Raw genomic sequence first — 20,634 nt, 5'->3', positions numbered from 1 at the left:
CTCTTTATACTGATAAAATGCCACTCATGAACTCTTGGGGTGTTTGCATTTCTGAACCCTAGATACATTCTCATCAACAGGATCCTTGGGAACAGCTTTCACGGGTTTCCTCTGCCAACTCACCCTGCTTGCCCAAGCCAGCGAAAGTGACGTGCTTAACTGCGTAGTCACATGTACCGATTGCCAGCTGGACGGAGCAAGCCGTCCACTTCACAAGCCTGAGACACACACACACACACACACACACACACACACACACACACACACACACACACCAGCCCCGTTTGATCTACCAAGCAGAGTTTTACATTACTGCCAGGAAAGCACCCATTTCTGAATCAGGGCTGGACACTGTACTTCTTGCAGGGTTCTGTTGCAGTTCATTTTAGCTAGGTATGGGCTTCTGGGACTTGAAAGGCGAACATTTCCCAAGGTGTACTCAGACCATACATATCGGATAGCAGGATCCTATCCGTAGGGCAGCAGAGAGCAAGGATTCGGAATAGACAAGAAAGCGCACTGTGAAGCCTAAAGACTAATGTAGAGGGCAGAAGGCAGAGAGAGCTGTGGAGGGTGATAAGACACGGTGACCCAGCTAATGAGGAACCGAGTAGGACTGGACCTTGAACTGATGCCGTTAAGGAGGAAGTGAAAGGCGCAAAACCCTCAACCCAAATGCATTTCAAGTCTGAGGCTTGGAGCACATGTAATCACATGCTTGCTCCTGCTCATTAAATAAAGGCCCTCTTTAAACCCGGGGACCCAGAGAGTATCAACCACAATGCCTTTTCCTTTTTGTTTAAAAGAAATGAAGGGCCCCATGCTGCTTCCTGCCTCCAACGACAGGAAGCTGAGTTTGCTCCACAAATCTCTGGAAGATAGGGAGCTGAGAGAGAGCCGTTGCCCAGTGCAGCTCTGAACACAGTGTGATAGCATGCTTTATCTGCCAGAGCCTGATTCCCAACTGTAGTATGGTTTTCAAAGGCACATTTAAATCCCAGCCAATGAGAGAGCTGGCAAACTTCGGTAAGCATCATAGTGACTCCTGAAATGGGACAGTTTGGGGGGGGGGCAGAGAGGTGAGCAGGGGGGGGGTGTCCAAGAATTATTAACTTCATTAGTTTATTGCCAACAGTGTTTATGTCTCTCAATTTATGTCTTATTAAATATTCATTCTTTTAAAACCCACCAAGTTTCATTAACATCTAAACTAAATGGATTCATGGGCTAAATCGATTTCTGAAGGCTTTAAGGTGCCATCGATATTTCTTTGTTGATGCTGTTCTGTGAGCTAGGAGAGCTTCCTTCAATACTCCATCACTTTTTCAAGGAAGGAATGCCGTAACCTGAGAGAGCAGCTCATTTGCATCAAATGTTCTACAGTGAACGGACTTTTGGAACACCCATTAGAGATTTATTTTTCCCGTGAAAGACAGTCCATCTCGTGCAGTCGGGGAGGGCGAGGAGCTATCCTGTTAAAATCGAAGTTAAGGGAAAAAGCTCTCTGTGGGCCTGGGGACTGGAACAATAGACCACTGTTTAGATAAGGAAGCCTCGTGATTATGAGAAGAAAAGTTGGATGACCTTTAAGTTTAAAAAAAAAAAAAAACCCACATGCACATCACACATTCTGACTTAAAATAAAACCAGAACTGATCAAACGTAAGGTCAGTTCACCATGCTTATTATTTTTTTATGAAATATTTGAGTGTCACAAGGCTAAGTTGGGGAATCAGGCGTCCTTTCTGGGCTTCCAGAATGTTCTCACACTACTCTTCTTTTTTAATAGTGGACTATACTTCTTGTCATCTTACAACGCGAAGAGAGTAAAGGCTGTGGTTATGGATTATCTATAAGTACCAGACGGGACTGGAGTCTTGGGTCTGGTATACAGTAGGAACCAAATAACTGCTTCTATTCTAGTTAGCCATGAAGAATGATGTCACAGAGGCCTTTGCTGAGGCTGCAAAGTGAGAGATCCTGTTTGCCAAAGATTGGCCCCCAAATCACATAGGCTGGTCAGAAGCTAAATAAGAACAAGGGGGAAATTGGTCCCCCATCACAGTCTTCTGTGTCCTAGCATTTCCCTGTGACTTCTGACTTCTTCTCTGAAGACGTAGCTTTCCAATCCAAGCCCCAGATCATTAGCACAGCTCCGCGGTCACTCAACGGTGTCGTCACACTTGAGAGCCTGGTGGCATGAAACACTCACCTGGGACTAGTCTGCCTTTGAACTCAGTCCTCACTCACTGGATGACCTGGGCGACTTAATTCATCTGTGTGGGAGTTGGCTTGCTCTACTATCTGACAAGGCCAACGTGCCTGACCGGAAGGCTAGTTGTAAAGAAGAATTTCCAAGTGATCGTATGAGTAATACTACCTAACACACCAATATTCACAGTGTGCTAATAGGACATGTTATTTTATCACCCAAAGGCAGTATAGGACAGCGAACTCAACACCTATGTTGAGCCTGGGGCCTGATAAGAGAAAACTTTTAGGGTAAGCCATTGATCTTTCTCACTTGGAATACAGTTGTATGATGTATAGAATGATTAAAATGTATAGGTGTTAAAAAGTATAGACTACACATCATGGGTAGAAAAAGGAAGACATTTTGCTTCCACCAAATCCAAGATGGAGCCTGAAAACCAGCCGGCTGAGATTAGCACAGGAGGAAAGAACAGACCCTAGGTTCTTGGGGACAGAACAGACTAAGGTAACAGTAGCTGTCACGGGTTAAGCCACTGTCAACCGAATTTTCTGCAAATCACTGTTTAAGAAAGGAATCGTAACTTGTTGGATCAGGCCGTGGACCAGCTGGGAGGTCCTTAGACCCAGTTGGAACTTTGTAGCTAATTACGTGCCTGGGAGAAAAGAGGAGCGAGAAGACTTGGGCAACCAGGAAACTCTAAGGACTGGTTTGCCTGGACGGAAATGGACTCTTTTATGCTGGAAACACAGACATGGACAGGTCGCCGTAAATGCAGACAGGAACCCTCAGAATGCCTTTCTTACACTCATTTCAGCAAATGCAAACAAAAGAAAGACCCAGAGAAACCCCCTCACAAAAGTGAAGTTAATACCTACGGAGCCCAGCAGAAAAAGGCGAGGGGGGGGGATTGTGCAGGCAGCCCCCTGTGTCCAGAAATTGTTCTTAACTCCTTTTCCCCTCTGGCCTCTTTTCTATTTTGCCCTTCTCTCCCCTTAGGGCATAATTGTTAATGTCGCTCTCAGCCCATTCTGTCTAGTTTATTATGTGTAATTTCTCTTGGAGTCCCAGCCTCTGCTTGTTCGTCTGTCTAACAAGGTTAATGCCTTGTAATGACGCTTTCGCCGCTCCTGCCTTTCATGGAAAACTCCAATCTCGACGTAGCTCTAAACCTGGCCTCCCTTTGGGCTTTCTTGGAGTCTCCATTCTCCTTCTTCCTGCAACATCTAACCGTAACCACCACCACCCACCCCACACACTATTTCTCTGCCTCTTCCCCTGTAGTCCCATTGGACCCGCTCATTTGAATATTTTCAGGGTTTAAGTAAATCTTTCACCTACACAGGAACTCGCTCTCCCCATTCCCACCCCACTTGTTACTCTGAATCATAGCAGCCAGCTCATTGCCTTCGGAACACCTATAATTGTTTTCTAAGTTGTACTTATTGTCCATCTCCCTGCAGACTCCCAGCTCTACCACAGTGTGTCTTATTCCACTCTGGAAGGCGGGCTCCACCTCAGCATCCAACTCATAGCAAGTTGTCGATAAATGTTTATCGAATGAATAAATAAACACACGGATCAATGTTTGAATACTTGCAATCAATACCTCATCAGGCAACTATGGAACATTGCTAAGTGGGCTTAATCATTACAGAGTTCTTCAACTGAGCCAAGATGTGGCCCTTGCAAACCGTGGGTCTTGGTTCTGCATTAGAGAGCAATAGTAAGCTACTTACTATTCTATACATCTGCAGCCCGGTATCCTGGCCTTCTCTAAATCTCATATCCACAATTCACCAATAACTCAGAAGAGACAGCTTCTGGATCTATTGGCTTCCTAATCCATAGACAGCCTACTGACTGAGTATATTACCATTTAAACTGTGGCTCTAAGTCGGTTATGGCAGTGCACACTTAATATTTCCAGTAATCAGCAGGCCAAGGCAGAAGAAGGTTCATGGACTTGAGGCAAGTCTGACCTACATTTCAAGTTTTAAGGTAGGCAAGGCTGTACAGCGACACCGTGTCTCAAAACAACAACACACAAACACCAGCAACAACAAAATAAAATAAAATACTGTGGCTCTAAGAACAGAACAACATATTCGACCAAATAAAAGAACACAGATTCAATCCCCAGGACCCATGTGAGAAAGAAAAGAACTGATTCCTGAAGATTATCCTGTGACTTTCACATGCGTACCATGGAATGCTCATACACACATAAATGAATAAACAAGTGTTGTATAAAAAAATTGAGTATTAAAGAGAATTCAAGAGGTGCTTTAATATACAATTTCATGAGCATAGTTAACATTATTTCAACTCTTAAAGTTACTGATAAAAGCATGGAAGAGTAGGAAGAGATTTAGAGTACAAACTATAAGCTCCATTGCAAGCTCTATTACTTATGAGTTGTGAGAGTTTAGGTGGTCATTTCTCCTCTCTCAGTTTTCTTCATCCATCCTTCTACCCACCCACCCATAAGGCCGCCCATCCATCTGCTCACCTATCTATCCATTCATCCATCCATCTACCCACTCATCTGTCTGTCCATCCATCCATCCATCCATCCATCCATCCATCCATCCATCCATCCATCCACTTGCTGTTCACTAAATGTCTGATCTATAAAATACATACAGGAGTAAGTTCACAGGCCAAATAAGTCAATCAAGTGAGATCTGAAACAAAATGAGACACTTTCCATTTCCTATTATGGTTTCTCAAATGGTTTAAAGTAGAAGTCCCATTCATATCCTGAGCTCAGGACAGAATTCAAGGAATCCATGAGACATGACGGGAGGTGGGCACATCTTTATTTCAGCAGGCTCTAACTGAAGCAGCATTTCCTTTCATTTTGGATTCAGTCCACAGTAGTATTAAATGAAGCCATGCCTTTGTCACCAAAAGAAATCAGATATTTTCATATCATTTCATAGTTGCTGCAGATATCTCAAAATATCATTTAGGCTCATCTCTACTTTGAGATTATGGTGGTTACTGCTGCTAGATCTTGCTGTGGGATGTGTTAAGATATATTACTATACAACGATATATTTGTATAGCAATATAATCGGTTTATTTGGCAGCCCAAATTATTTGATGCATTAAAAATAGGCTTAGGAACTATGGGTTTCATCAGAGGCTCACAGCACAAGACTCCCATAGGGCTAAGAAAAAAAAATATCACCGAGTCTGGGGGCCTGGCACAAGGCGACACCTGCTGTTACCAGCTGCTTTCAGGCTTCCCCCATCCCATCGCCTCTGAGAAGCACGGGTCAGTACTTGGAATCCAATTCTTAAAAGGGGTCACTGTGGAAGAGAGGAGCCTTCAGGGGAGGCCAATGAGCAATGATGAAGAACAGCTGGTGTGTTAGATAACACGCTTCTTCAACCAGGTTGGGGGTAGGGAGGCTCTGACAAGGAATTCTGCCTTACTGAGCAGGAAGTCCCCAGAAACACCCTTCCCTCCACACTGCCTGGCTTCTGCCCTTCCTAGAAACACAGCCCCAGCATCCGCACATCTTGGAAGCCTTTATCTCAGCCCTCTATCACCACTGCCTTTTCCATTAGATGAGGAGAGCCTCCTTTACAGCTCTGTAATCATTTACTGAGGGCTCCCTCGCCGTGTGTTAGACGCCTCTCCGGATGAACTAGTCAGGCCGCTCCCCTTGCTGTGGTCTGAAGGTGTCCTCCAAAGGTCCATCTGTTAGAATGGAATCCCCACATCCACACAGAGATTAGCATTTGAGGGTGGGGCCCTCCGGAGATCATTAAGAGGAGATGGCATTGGGGCTGGAGAGGCGCCCCTTGCGGAAGAACTAGGTTCGATTCCCAGCGCTCACACCACAGCTCGCAACGATTGGTAACTCCAGGGGGGTCTGATGCCCTCTTCTGGCCTCCACAGACACTGCACACACATGGTTCACAGACGTACATGCAGATCAAGCACCGATACACACAAATGAAAATAAATCTTTTCTACAAAAGAAGGGCCTTTGCGACTTTCCACAAAGCAGCGAGTATCTGTCTGCACTACACTTCCTCTTCTCACCCTGCCACGCCCTCCGTGTTAAGATGTGTCCAGAAGGTCCTCTCTAGATGCCAGGACCATGCTGATAGACTTCCCAGCCTCCGGTGCCCTGCGCCAAATAAACTTCCATTCTTTACAACTCCATTCAGGAATTTTGTTATGGCAAAAGAAAGCAGATTAAGACACCACTCAGCGCACACGTAGTCTAAACAGGGCTGCGTGGGCCAAACAGAGCTTGACCCATTCCAAGTTTTAGGGAAGAGCAGGTTCCCACTTCCTAAAATTCATGACCAACGCCTCTTGCATCACCCTGTCTGGATGTCCCAAAGGCATCCAAAAGCCAACAGCACTTAGAGTCGTCTTCTAATGGGCTGCCGACATTTCCCAATTCCATTTCTTAATGAGCTACCTACCACATTCCCGCTTTGCTTTCCACACTCACTGGTCAGAACTCAGTTCAGGTCCTCATCATCACCCCACTGGCTTATGTCAATAAATAAGAATCCATCTGCATCCTCTCTGTTTGCACTCTTGACCAGGCGCAACATTGTTTCTGTCCAAGCCAAACTGTAAGCGCCTCCTGCAGGCTTCCCGGCTTCCACAGGGCCAGCCATTCCCCACAGGCCAGCCATTACTTAGGAATTCAAATCCAATCATTTCACTTCCCCTTTGAAAGCTCTCCCAGGCTTTGAGCAGAAAATCTAATCTCTCCCCACAGCCTAGGGGTTCTGTCGGATGGGCCGCTGCTTCCTTCTTCAGCCCACTCCGGTCACTTCCTCCCACCCTCAGCCACACTCACAGTTTGCTCCCTACACTGACCAAGTCACCTTCCCATGAGCACTTGCTCTCTGGCTTGTTAGCCAAGCCCACATCCAGCTGTGTCTGGGGGAGCTCTGGAGGATGCTTGTTTGAACTTTCCCTAATGTACGCCCCCCCCATCTGTTTTATCCCCCTGCTTAACAATAGGTCACGGTCCCTTCATCTGCAAATTGGGAGTGACAATACCCACACCCCCTTTTCAAGTTATGGTAAGGATTAAAGGGGGGTAATAGTCGATAAGTGTTTAGAACAGTGCTGGGTGATGGCTGCTTACGTCTTAGCTCCCATTTGAATGTAAACATACCTATTTGCTACATGTTTATCCTCTTCCCTACTCACTGCCGACAGAAGTAGTTTCACACACTGCTGGCCCCTGAATATAAATTCAAGAAATAACCGATCTGAACCAAGGGCTGTCCTTGTAATCAGTTGTTTCACCCACTTTATCATTAGTGATCTTTCTAGAACACACTGGGGTTGGGTATGCTTTTAAACCCCTTTCTGCTTCTTGGAGTCTCAGTCTTGGTCCTTCCCACCCTGCTCAGCAGAAATTCCTGAGATGACGCAAGCATGTGGAGGGGGGGGGCAAGCTGTAGGATCTGGGGACTCTGCAACCCGCTCCACCTAGCACCCCTGAACTTGGCAAAGCTCTCTCCCGGAACAGCAGGTCAAAGAGGACCTGCTGTTCTTTTGAACATATGGAGCTTCTGGGCAAGGGTTTATTTTAAAAGAGCAAGGTCTGGAAAGTCTGAAAGTGACCATCGTGGTACATCGACCCACCTTTGCCTGTCTCATTAAGTCCTGTGCCATCTGGCCCTGCACACTCGGTTCTGGACACTCCCCAGCCAGGGCGAGTGGCTTGTGGCTTGGAGACTCACTCAACATCCCCCTCACGCACGAGCTGGATGCGCTCCAAAACGGCCTTCTCTGCCTTCTTCATTAAGCGTCAAGACACCGCTCAGGCGTCATGTCCCTGCTACGGAGCTTTCTGGGTCCGTCCTGGGCTGAGGGTGACCGACACCCGTCCTTACGGCTTCCAAGCCGCTTTTCTGACATGACCCTCAGAGAGTGGGTAGCTGACCACTCAGAGAAAGCTTGCTTTCTTCCGTCTCTCCAGGAGAGCGGCACCAATGAGCCACATCTGGCCTGTATTTTGAATGGCCCAGGAGCTAAGAATAGTTCTTACATTTTTAAATGATTTGAAAAAAAATTTTTTATGGGGGAGGGGAATAATTCATGACAAGTAACCATTAGAAGGAATTCAGGTTTCAGTGCCCAGGACATTTCATAGGGACCTAGCTCTAGGGGTTTACTTAAGTACCATCCACGGCTTCATTCACAGGACAACGTGAGGTCAGTCGCTATGGTTAAGAGATTAATCATAGTGAAGAGATGGAGAGTGGTTTGCAAAGACCAAAATACTGACAATCTGGCTCTTCACAAAAAAAAAGTTTGATGAACTCTGCGTAACAGCATTGACTGTTGGACTGGGAAGAGCACGGAGCTCCCAAACAACTAACTTCTCTGAAGAAAGCCTTACAAACCATAACTGAGCAGAGGAGCTAATGCTATTGTTGAAACATTCAGCCCCGAACAGGGGGTCTCGATCAAACCCCTCCCATCAGGGCGCAGAGCTTGCAGAAGAGGAGGAGTGTAAGAGCCAGAGAGAATGGCGGACATCAAGAAAGCAAGGTCCTCTAAATGAATAGGATTGATGTGTACATGAACTCAGAGAGACTGAGGCGGCATGCACAGGGCCTGCCTGGGTCTGCACCACATGGGGTCCGAGAGCTGAAAGGAGAAGTGGACACATGTCCCCATCCCTAACCCAGAAGCTGTCTCCAACTGATAACCGCTTGCAAATGAAAATTTAGTTTTCTCCAAGGGAATCTTACTGGGGACACAAACTACTCTTAAAGGTAGGCTCATGCCCAGCAGTAGATGGCCAATGGAAAATAGACCCAATGGCATTTTAGGAGATTCCTTGTCCCATAATGTCATGTCAGGGCTTTAAAAAAAAATTTATATATATATATATATATAATAATATATATATACATATATATATATATAATACATATATGTGTGTGTGTATTCTATATATAATTATAAATATGTAAATATATAAAATATAAAATATAAATTAATTATAGATATATTTCTGTTTTTACTTTACAGGTCCTTTGCTTATATATTATGGCTTCCAGGTTAGTGTTTTTTTTTGTTTTTTTGTTGTTGTTGTGTTGGTTTTTTGAGACAGGGTTTCTCTGTGTAGCTTTGCACCTTTTCTGGATCTTGCTCTGTAGACCAGGCTGGCCTTGAACTCACAGAGATCCGCCTGCCTCTGCCTCCCAAGTGCTGGGATTAAAGGCATGCGCCACCACTGCCCGGCCAGGTTAGTGTTTTTATGGGATTCTAAGGTGTCAATGAGGGGGTCTGTGTCTATATCAGTTTTTTTGTGCCTTTTGGGGGGACGGACAACTCTTTTCCTTGCTTGTTTTAGTCCTATTCCAACATATTAGTTTTTATTTTATTATATTTTACTTTATTTTATTGTGATCTCTTAGAAGCCTGTTTGTCTTTGAGTGAGAGACAGAAAGGGGTAGATCTGGGTGGGAGAGGAGGTGGGGAGGAACCGGGAGGATAGAGGAATAGGAAACGGTAATCAGGATATATTATGTGAGGGGGAAAAGCTATTTTTAATATGGGGATTGGCTACAGTAACTGAAATATTAGTAAATTAGTGTTTCATTGAGAGAGAATCTTCTAAGTAAGAAAATTTGTGAGTGTATCAAATCAAACAACCAATGTACCTACCTATGGCTATTGATTCCCCTGGCTCTCATCAATAAATGAGACCTATGATTCCAACCAAGAAAGTCCCCATGATGGCTTTGATATCTCTCAGTTTTTTATTTTTGTTTTGTTGTTATTGTTGTTGTTGATTTTTTGAGAGACGGTTTCTCTGCGTAGCCCAGGCTGTCCTGGAACTTTCTTTGTAGACCAAGCTGGCCTTGAACTCACAGAGATCTGCCTGCCTCTACCTCCCAAGTGCTGCGATTAAAGGTGTGTGCCACTACTGCCCAGCTTAGACTTCTCAGTTTTCATGTGCCTGCGCATGTTCAAAGAAGGAAGAGTCACCGGGGAACCTTGAGGAGATATCATGCTATTCTAGTCAAGGGCCAGTCAGGTTTGCCTCCTCTGTCAGTCCTCTCTGAGGAAGTCCACCCTCAGGACCTGCAGGAGACTGTCACGTGCTGACTTCCTTCTGACTGGATCCAAGTTAGCACATGTTCTGAGGGCAGCACATGCCCACATTAAACACATACATGTTCACGATCAGGTGTGAAAAGGTGAGTTGGACCCAATTCCATTTTTTTCCTGGCGATCTGAATTAAATGACCTCGAGATCCTGTGGCAGTTAGTAGCTAAAGCAGAAGGTATTAAGATGTGTCTAGGTCAAGCTGAGGTAGATTCAGGTAGAGGCAGTGAAGGGTACATGTTGAGGAAGCAGACGAAGCTACTTGGGAACAGGATGGAGTTAGGTAGTCAAGCTAGCAGGTTAACTACAAACCCTAGAACCTTAGAATGGGCATTATCACTTCCTGATGCTGAGAAAGCTTCTTCAAGCTGCCTTCAATTCATAACCACCTGCAACCCCACACCACAGGGAATCATCCTGTCTCCATTACTGATCACAGTGGCGGTGACAGTCAACATGTGCACAGCATTACCTGCACTCCAAATTAATGCATGAATTCAGACAAGAACCCTGTGCCACACACAGGATCCATACATGCAAATGAAAGGACAAGGCACAGAGAGGCTAAACCATTTGCCCAAGTTTGCACATCTGCTAAGTGGCAGCTTTCGTTCATTGACCTGACTCTGGGGCCCTTATAAAGCATTATCTCTGCAGCTCTAATTCCAAGACTGTCACGTGACTGCCAATGTTCCTGTCCGTGAAACCCCTAGTTCCCTTCCTTGAGCTTATGCATGAACAGCTTTGCAGCCAACTGTACCTAACTAGGATAGGTCTCAGGATTGGCACCGCACAGAACAAAACCCTTCGGGAGCATGTCTGATGTGTGGAATTGGCTCCAGTACAGAAGATGCTAGAAACTCTCCCACATCCTCGGATAAAATGCAAATAAACTGTTGTCACGCCATGTGAAAAATCTAGTTATGAACTACAGGTTTTTGAGATTTGGAATACAGCCCCCAAAACGTTAAGGCTTTAAAAATCTGTCTAGGTAATGCCTTTGAGCAAATAGGAAAGAAAAGGAGTAACGGGATGAAGTGGTTACTTTTTTATGGCATTTTATTGGTAAAATGTAAAGAAAGAAAACGGGAAAATCCCTATCCCGGGCACCATGGTTAGAACACAATGAAATCTACTTTCTTTTACTGAAGCATGGATTCAAACCACTCTGAAGCCTGTTTAAAATCAAAACAAAACAAAACACAGGTTGCAGGCTTGAGAAATGGGTTAGCGGTTAAGAGCACGGTGCTCTTCTAAAGGACCCACATTAGACCTCCAGCACCCAAACGGCAGGCAACAACTATCTGTTGACTCCAGTCCCAGGGGACCGGACACCCTCTTCTGGTCTATAGGGTCACTGCATGCATATGGTGTACAGATACACATCTAGTCAAAACACCCAGACACATACAATGAAATGAATAAACTTTACAAACAAACAAGCAAACAAACCCACACATTGCCAGCTGTTTTGTGTGACAAAACTTTTTCTGGGGAGACACTATACAAGTCTTCTCATGTCAGATAGGAACCCACAACAGAACTAAGTACAGACACCACCAGACTTCAACTTGGTGAACCAGGGAGTTTTATTGGAGTCAATTAGAGGGGCAGGAATGTATCACAGACAGCTGCACCACCAAAGCCCACCCCAGCAAGGGTGACAGCTTCCAAAGCTGGGAACCTGAGCACACTGCACAGGCTGCAGGCAGCTCAACAGGCTGGAGAGTGTCCTTTCCAAGTGACTGTGGTCTAAATCTCTTCCAGAAACCTCTGGCCTCTGCTTCTTCCAGGCAGCTGGTCTGATCTCAGAGTCCTCCTGGCAGCTCTGTTTGCCTGAGAGGGAGTTTCAGCTTTTATTGCTGACTCTGGCAGGGAGGGACCTAGTGAATCTGGTCGGCTTCAGGGACTTCCTGAAGCTCTTTTGAGTTCTTTACATTCCTGCTTAAGAGCCTTCCTGACAGGATAGAACATTCTCCATCTTATAGGAAACTTACTCAACACCAGCCCCACCCTCTACCCACCTCCAGAGTCTCTTATTTAGTAAGTCTGATGTTGGGTCCCAGAATTTACATTTTTAGCAAATTCCCAGGTGATGCTGGCACAGGTGGTCCACACACCACACTTGAAGAATCACTGACCTGGCTGGACAGTGGTGGCACACGCCTTTAATCCCAGCACTTGGGAGGTAGAGTCAAGTGGATCTCTGAGAGTTCGAGGCCAGCCTGGTCTACAGAGTGAGTTCCAGGACAAGCACCAAAACTACACAGAGAAACCCTGTCTCGAAAAACAAAACAAAACAAAACAAAAAACAAACAAACAAACAAACAAAAATGACTGACCTATACCATGAAGTCCTTCCCTCTAGCATTTGAATGTTGTTAAACCAACTACATAAATACCAATCATGCAGGTGTCTGTGGTCAAAGCCACCTCCCAGACAGGCAACACAAGCAGCCTGGCTATTGATGTGAGCAGGAATATTTGAGAAGAGCCAGAAGAATAAATAGAATGCCATCTACCCCAGGACTTGAAGAGAAGGGCTCCTTGACATAGCAGTTACTAGAAAAAGTTTATGGGAATATATGGTGACCAGAACCAGGAAAGTATCGCTATTGAGTACAGAATACATTTCTTTATCTCCAACATGATCTCCCAAGATCCTTCACTTGTTTATTCAATAAACACTTCTTTCTTCCTAATTTTTTTTTTCATGTACACAGGCTGCCTGCCCTTAATGTGGGGTTCTGAGAGGTCCACAGCATTGGATTTGAGGAAGAAAAGGCTTTTCTAGATCAGGGGAAGGAAGTTTCCAAATGGGGCAGGGGGGAGGTTGGCAGGCAAAATGGGTGGGGTCGTAGGAGCAGAATGTAAGCATAACAAGTTAGTCCCTCCTGAAACAAGGACATGGTTGCAAGAAGGGCAAAACAAGGTAGCCATAGTCATAACAAGGTGGTCACATAACCTTTTGAAACAAAGATAGGGTGCAAGGTGGTTATAAACAACTTTTTGAAACAAAGACTTTGTATTTTAAAATGACGGGAAGGAGTCAAACCATACAACAGAGTCCACGTGGGAGGTTTATTGAGGGGAGGAGAGAGAAGGGGCAGAGACAGGTCCCAGGGGACGAGAACTGAGGAAGAGGAAGAGAGAAAGAGATGGGAGGTGGGCAAGGCCCACCTTTTTTTTTTTTTTTTTTTTTTTTTTTTTTTTTTTTTGAACAGTTTCTGTTACTTTGCGTTTCTGATCTCGCTCTGTAGACAGTTGCCTCGAACTACAAAGATCCACAAGGCTCTGCCTCCCAAGTGTTGGGATTAAAGGCGTGCACCACCTTTTATAAGGAAACATAGTGAATTCACACAAGGGGTGCTCTTAGTGGCTGCAGCTGAGGAGATCTCCTGTCAGGACCCCAAGGGCAGGTCAGTACAGATGCCCGAATGCCAAGAAACAATATTAACAAGAAAGTAATGACTGAGAAACCACACCTGGCATCAGACAGACCTTCGGGTGGTGACAAATGTAAACTCAGGAACTCTGTTCACAGCCAAGGATTCTCTGCTCTGCCATCTATCTACAAACGGCCTTGCTTGCTCCATGTAGGATAGGCTGGACACCAGAACCCAGTGTCTGTGAGGACTGACGGTCCACAGCCAATAGTTAAAAACACAGGTCCTAGACCTAGACCACATAAATTCTAAGTCTTTTGCTCTTTGCAAGCTAGGAACCTAACCAAAGCTCTCTGGGCTTCCATTTTTCTTGTCTATAATCATCATAATAACTGAAGTCCTTGCCTCATGCGGTGACTGAGAATCAACAGAAAATAAGGCATGTAAATTGCCTTGCACAAACCCTGCCATGATAACTGCTCGGTGGATAGCAGCTGGGATTGCCTTTTCCCTCTTTCTAAGTGGATTCTGTCATTACATCCGTCCTCTCGGATTCACCCTTGCATGTCGGATGTGTGTGTGTGTGTGAAGGTAAAATTCACCATCTAGTCTACAGATAACAAAAAAAGGAGAGGCAGAATCATAACAGAAACTGGAGGCCAATAAACATCACAGGAAGACCGTGTTTTGAGGTCAGCAGGTCACACTGCCAAGTAGAATTGGGCTATCACTTCTACACACAGTAGCAACATGTGTCCTGACTGTTGCTGGCAGAAAGTGTGCCATCATTTTGTGGTTACCTGCACAGCAGTTGAATTATATCAGGCTTTAGGATTACGTGAGTATAGAAGAAGGGGGGACATATCCACCTGCAATAGGTAGAAAGAACTAGAAGGGTCGGTCATATAGCCAAACTATGAGAAAATACAATAGCCTCTACAGAGGGGTAACAGTTGTGTTTAATCACAGGCAACACCGAGACCCAACTATGGCAGCCAAACAAATCTAGAAGAATCCGCCTTCACAGACTCAAACACAAACATTTTTCACACATTGGTTTGCCAAAAGTAGTAGGAGTTTGGGGGGGGGAGTTAAATTAACTTCATAAATGAAGGCACATAATTAAAAACATCCACTGCTATATCAATCCAAACACAGGTAAGTTATGGAACATAATGAAGAAAACAAACCACGTGATGTTTAAAAGTACAACCCCAGATTGGAGGCAAATACTGACTCCAGAGAGCATCCTCGACTCTCAAAGCCACATCCTAGAAAGAGTGAATAAAATATAATAAGCATATTCTCAGGCTTGGGAGATGGTTTGGCTCAGTGGTTCTCAACCTTCCTAAGGCTGTGGCCCTTTAATACAGTTCCTCATGCTGTGGGGACGCCCCCACCACCACAAAATCATTTTATTGCTACTTTGTAACTGTAATTTTGCAACTGTTATTAATTGCAATGTGAACATCTGATATGCGACCCTCAAGGGGGCGTGACCCACAGGTTGAGAATTGCTGGTATAGAGGCTGAAACGATGGGTATTTAATTACTTAGCTAGGGACTAACGGTCCCAGGCTCAACACAGGTATTGGGTTGACTGTCCATTGTGAGAAAAGGTGATAAAATACATCCTGTATAGCACCCTGTGACTATTGATGTGTTAGGTAGTATTAGTACTCATATGATCACTTATAACAGTGGTTCTCAACCTTCCTAATGCTGTGGCCCTTTAATACAGTTCCTCAGGTTGTGGTGACCCCCAACCATAAAATAATTTTCATTCTACTTCATAACTGTAATTTTGCTACTGTTATGAATTCTAATGTAAATATCTGGTATGCAGGGTATCTGATATGCAACCCCTATGAAAGGGCCATTTGACTTCCAAAGTGGTCATGACCCACAGGTTGAGAACTGCTGTCCCAGTGAAAATTATTTGCTGCCTTTTTAATTAGGGGACTTTGAGGGGGAAGTTCCAGAAATTCCACGATGGCAAAAAGAAAACAGAAATAGATGCTGGGAAGACTGTGTTTAAGTTGCATGGCTTTGGTACTTATTTTGTTACTGATCATGGCTTCTTCATCTGGACGATGGGATGCTTTCCACAGAACCAACCAATCAGACTTACTGACAAGCTCACAGAAACATTGTTGGGGAGCTGTATTAGTTAGGATTTCTGTTGCTGTGATGAAACACCATGACCCAAAGCAGGCTGCTGAGGAAAAGGTCTATTTACTTACACTTTCACTCACTGAGGAAAGTCAGGGCAGGAACCTGGAGGCAGGAGCTGATGCGGAGGCCATAGAGGAGTGCTGTTTACTGGCTTGCTCAGCCTGCTGTCTTACAGAACCCAGGACTAGCAGCAAGAAGTATCCCCACCCACATGGGTTTGTTCCTCCTCTCAGATGACTTGAACTTGTGTCAGGTTGACAGAAAACTATCTGGGACAGGAGATGCTGCCCAAACGCACACCAGGGGTCTGAGAGAGTGGGTGTGCAGGGCCCGGCCATCAGGGTGCACTTGGGGGCTGCAGGTGATGGATTACCTCTGTGAAAGTACATTGAAATTTGGTGGCAAGGCAAGAGAAAGAAGAAAATGCCTTGTGTGTAAAACACTGAGTACACACTCATTGCACAAGTATCTCAGAAATTAATCCTCAGCAGGAAAAACCCGAGGAAGAGAATGAGCAGTTAAGAGATAAGAGAAACCAGGAGATGAGAAACACACCGCCTGGCCAGTTCTGTCATTACCATAGGTTGATGGGAGATGGGCAGTTCAGGTACCAGCTGGGGACAGAGTGGGATGGGGAAGGCGAGCAAATCTAGACACATTGATGAAAAAAATGAAGGAAAAATGGGGGGGGGCGCTGTTGGCTGGGAAGGAATAGCTGTGGCAATCTGCTGGGGCTCCCTCTATGGAGTGTTTCAGGTCCCACTCCTGTTTTAGGCACCTGCAATTCAGCATGCCTTTCAAAAACACATTCAAGACCTGAAAATGCAATGCAGTCGAATGACAACATTTCTCGTGAGTGACAGCCGAGGCCACGCTGATCCCATGACCCCATTAAATGGGGTTGCAACCTACTATTGTCCCTCCGCTGGCAGAATCGGTGGCACCCAGCATAGCTCATTGCTCACACAAGCAGGCGTCATACAACTATTTGTTGCATTAAAGTATCTTATCTGCCTATTTAATTGGTTAGAAAATTGTCGCTTTTTTTCCCCATCAAAACTACCACCTTCTTTTTTTCATTGAAATGCTCTTAAAATGCTGTCCCATTAAGTCTTTTTAATGCACACCAGCAGCAAGGAATTTACTTAAATGAAAAAAAAAAAAATGCTAAAGCTCCCTGTTCCCACCTGCGCAGCCATGACATGCTATTGTTTGGACCTGAGTATATCATTTAACTTGGATGACAAGCTCAGAGGGTAGAGACCCCATCTTTCAGAACACACAGCTCGGAGCGCCCTGGGAGCTCTCAATAAATAACAGCAGCAAGAAATGCTGTGCGGGGACCCGTTTTTAATTATTTATTTTTTCCCCCATTACAGATTTTTGGCAGCATGTGTTTTTCCCTTGCTTGATTTCCAAGGGGGGCAGCCCTCTCCCAGGAGCGCCTATGAAGACCATAGACAGCTGTAGACTAACCCTGCCCCTCCCCATCCCAGTGCAAGTAGGAACACCTGATTGAGCCCAGAACTGGATTTTGAGTGCATTCGGGATGCACGCTGGGTTTGGAAGGAAACCGAGTCCTCCAGTACCCAATAGGTAGACGCAATCAAGAGAACTGTTTTGGCTCTGCCCATCGACACAGCTGTCAGATGGCAAAGCTTGGACTTCCATGGTGGTTACATGCTGTGGGCCTCGGAGCTGTCTTGCCATTAATCCCCACAGACAAACTGTGCCTGAAGCTTGACACAAAGTAAAATTGGGGGGGGTTAATTTCAAGTCTTCCAACAGAAAAGAAGGAAGGCAGTGGTTTGCCAAACTTTGGCTATTAGATTATGAAGATATATAACAGCAGATATTAAATATTAAGTTTTATGCTTACAGAAAGGCTAAGCCATCTGGGGGCAATGTGTGCTCTTTATGCATTTGTTAAATTATACTAGTCGTGAAATAAAGATGGCATGTGCTTGCCCCAGCCTAGAAGCAGCAAGTGACTGGAAGCTTTTTTTCCTCCTTGAATTAATAAGATTAACATTTGGTAAGGTGTGCTTGACAGAGAAAGGACTGGAGGGGAGTGTCTCTCTCCCCGCATGTTAGTGTACCCCCGAGCCAATGTACACAATAAAGTACACGCAACAGTTCTCCACACCAAGACTTTCTCCCTTCCCCTTCCGATATATTTTATAGCAAAACAATGGCAACACCTGTAGCCCTCAATTTCTGCTCCTTGAATTCTGTCCAGTGATTAAGGAGGCTCTCGGCAGGCTTCCCTCTCAGGAGCCATATGCAGAGTTACTTGCCAACAGGCTTGGAAGGGCAAGGGCCTCTGCAGAAGTGTACAAAGCCTCCATAATCCCTATCCACTAGACCCTCTTGAACTGACGCTTTATCTTCCAGTCAAAGAACTGTCAATCTCAAGATTTCAAGCTGTGGCTGCCCTGTAGGCTCTAGGGAAACCCGTGTCTTTTGCCTGGTTCAGGCACAACCCAAGGGTGGTGCCAGTGAGCCCCGCAATCCAGTCTGGGGAATCTGCAGCCCAGAAACTGCCTGGAGCACCCCAACACTTTCCACCTCCCCCAGGCTCTCCTCTTCAGGGCGAGGCTTTGTATGCATCCACAAGCCGCCTCCCGCCTCCTCCTCGGGTTCTCTCCGCCAGGTTGAGACCACAGCCACCCTCGGCCAGCCACAGCCCCGCCCCCTCGCACTGGGTCAGGCTGGGCGGTCTGCGAGCGGCTTTTGCACGGTAGCATTATTTACCAGTGTGGAGCAGGCCACAACTCGACCGACCACATCACATCTGGGTTGCAGCCAGAGATTAGGGGGGCGGGGGGCACAAAGGCCGGGGTGTGGCAGCGAGTCCTTTAGGTTCGATGGTTTTTCTGTGAGGGCATCAAGTACTGTTGGCCCAAAGGGTCAAGCCTACATGCCTACTAAGACTCCGGTCTGGAGAAGCTGTTAGGGACAGAGGGTGGCGTGGGGAGGCTCAGTCCCAAACAAGCGCCCGCATTTGGCGAGGCAGCCACTAGAGTTTTGAACCTCCCTCCAATTCTCCCCCTTACCCTGCCGCCCTTTTTTTTTTTTTTTTTTTTTTTTTTTTTTTTTTTTTTACTCTTTCCCTTTGGGGATCTCAGCCTGCACTTTAAAGTAGCCTGCAGTCTTGGACAGTTGCTGGCGATGTGAACCTGACACTTGGTAAATGTCACCCAAGTCTCCTCCGGGGGCCCCAGGGACAGGACTTACGCAGTTGTGCTCGGTCGCCTGAAAGTCCCAGCTGCAGCTCCTGGCGCGCGCCTGGATCTCACTCATCCTGAAGAGGCAGAGAGCCGTGGTGGCGGGGGAGCGCCTCTCCTGGCCCTCTCCGGTGGCCGCGCTAAACACGCCGGCCCAGACGTCCATGGCCTCCACCAGGCTGGAGGAAAGCAGCAGGCGGCGGCCGTCGGGGTGGCCGTGGCTGCAGTCGAGGGCCGCCTGGCCCTGGAACAGCACCTCGGTGCTCTGCGCGATGCGCGCCATGCTGGGCCAGCCGGTGGCGGCTCCGCTGGTGTAGTTGTAGGGGTAGTAGGGGAAGTAGACGCTGCCGTTCCAGAGAAAGGCATCCACGAAGTGCAGGCTGCCCGCACCACCGCGCAGTTTCAGGCGGCCCAGCTCCTGCGTGGCCAGACTGCGCTCCTCCGTGTTCTTGAGCGCGATGGCGGTGTCGCGATCAGATGCCGCGGGGTTGCAGCGGTTCGCGGTCTCCGGCTCCGGCAGCACGTAGGTGGCGGCCACGGCCAGGTACCAGCGATCAGTGCCGCCCGCGCGGTACACCACGCCGGCCGTCGAGCCCTGCGGGTGACACGACACCACCTCGGTAGCATTGCGCAGGGAGCTGCGGCTCAGGTTGCCCAGGGGCCGCACCTCGCAGGCGCCCCGGTCGAAGGTCCAGCCGGTGAGCAGCAGCCCCTCGAGGCCGGTCGCCCCCTCGCGGTAGGGCAGCAGCAGCTTGCTGAAGCTGCTGCCGGGCCGGGGCCGCGCGGGGGGCGCCAACGAGACGGGCTCCGTGCAGTTGCCCGCTTGGTCCCGGTACAGGCGCGAGAGCCTGTGCTTCAGGCTGTAGTCCAGCTGGTCCAGGCAGCTGCCGCTCGCCACGAACACGCCGTCCGCCCGGCTCGCCGCGATGGCTCCGATGGCTTGCTCGGATCGCCACACCGGCTCGTCCGCGCCCCGGGCGGGCGCCGCCAGCGCCAGCAGATAGGCGATCAGGGGCAGCGGGGCGGCGGGGCACGGGGGGCGCGGCGGCGCCTTCCTCCGGGAGACCTCCATGGGGCTAAGGGGGGCCGCCCCCGGGCAGGGCGCGCGGCGGGCTCGGGCGGCTCAGGCGCGCGGCGACGGAGACGCGGGCGGCGGCGGCGGCGGCGGCGGCTCCTGCGCGCGCTCGGGCTCCCGCGGCCGCCCCATCCCCGCGGCTCGGCCGGGAAGGAGTGCAGGGAGGACGGCGCGCGGCGGGCGGGCGGGCTCGCTCCGGCAGCCTGTGCCGCGGCGGCAAGCCCTGCGCGCTCCGGAGCCGCTTCCTCCTCGCCCGCCTTCGCCGGAGAGAGTTCCTCTGTGCGGCGCGGGCGCTCGCGGGGAGGCGCGGAGGGGAAGGGAGGGGACGGGCGGAGGGGAGCGAGGCGGGCGGGGAGGGCTGGAGAGGTTGGGTGCGCTTGTGCGTTTCACTTTCCCATTGTGAAAGTGGGATGCAACTGGCCCCTTCCTCATCCTCTTC

At 47.7% G+C, this 20,634-nt stretch overlaps 1 protein-coding gene across 1 annotated transcript in view; it reads right to left on the bottom strand.

Annotated features, from left to right (window-relative positions):
* Nucleotides 1–20,246, bottom strand: part of Plxnc1 (plexin C1) — a 152,525-nt gene extending 132,279 nt beyond the window's left edge. The window contains 1 exon segment of the mRNA XM_028855702.2: nucleotides 19,131–20,246. Within this exon segment, the coding sequence (XP_028711535.1) occupies nucleotides 19,131–20,192 (1,062 nt within the window). The 5' untranslated portion in view covers nucleotides 20,193–20,246.
* Nucleotides 20,247–20,634: the final 388 nt, after the last annotated feature.

Source organism: Peromyscus leucopus, chromosome 18, assembly GCF_004664715.2.
Source record: "Peromyscus leucopus breed LL Stock chromosome 18, UCI_PerLeu_2.1, whole genome shotgun sequence".
Lineage (NCBI taxonomy): Eukaryota > Metazoa > Chordata > Mammalia > Rodentia > Cricetidae > Peromyscus > Peromyscus leucopus.
The sequence above is the reverse complement of the archived record's forward strand: the minus strand, read 5'-3'. Positions and strand labels throughout refer to the sequence as shown.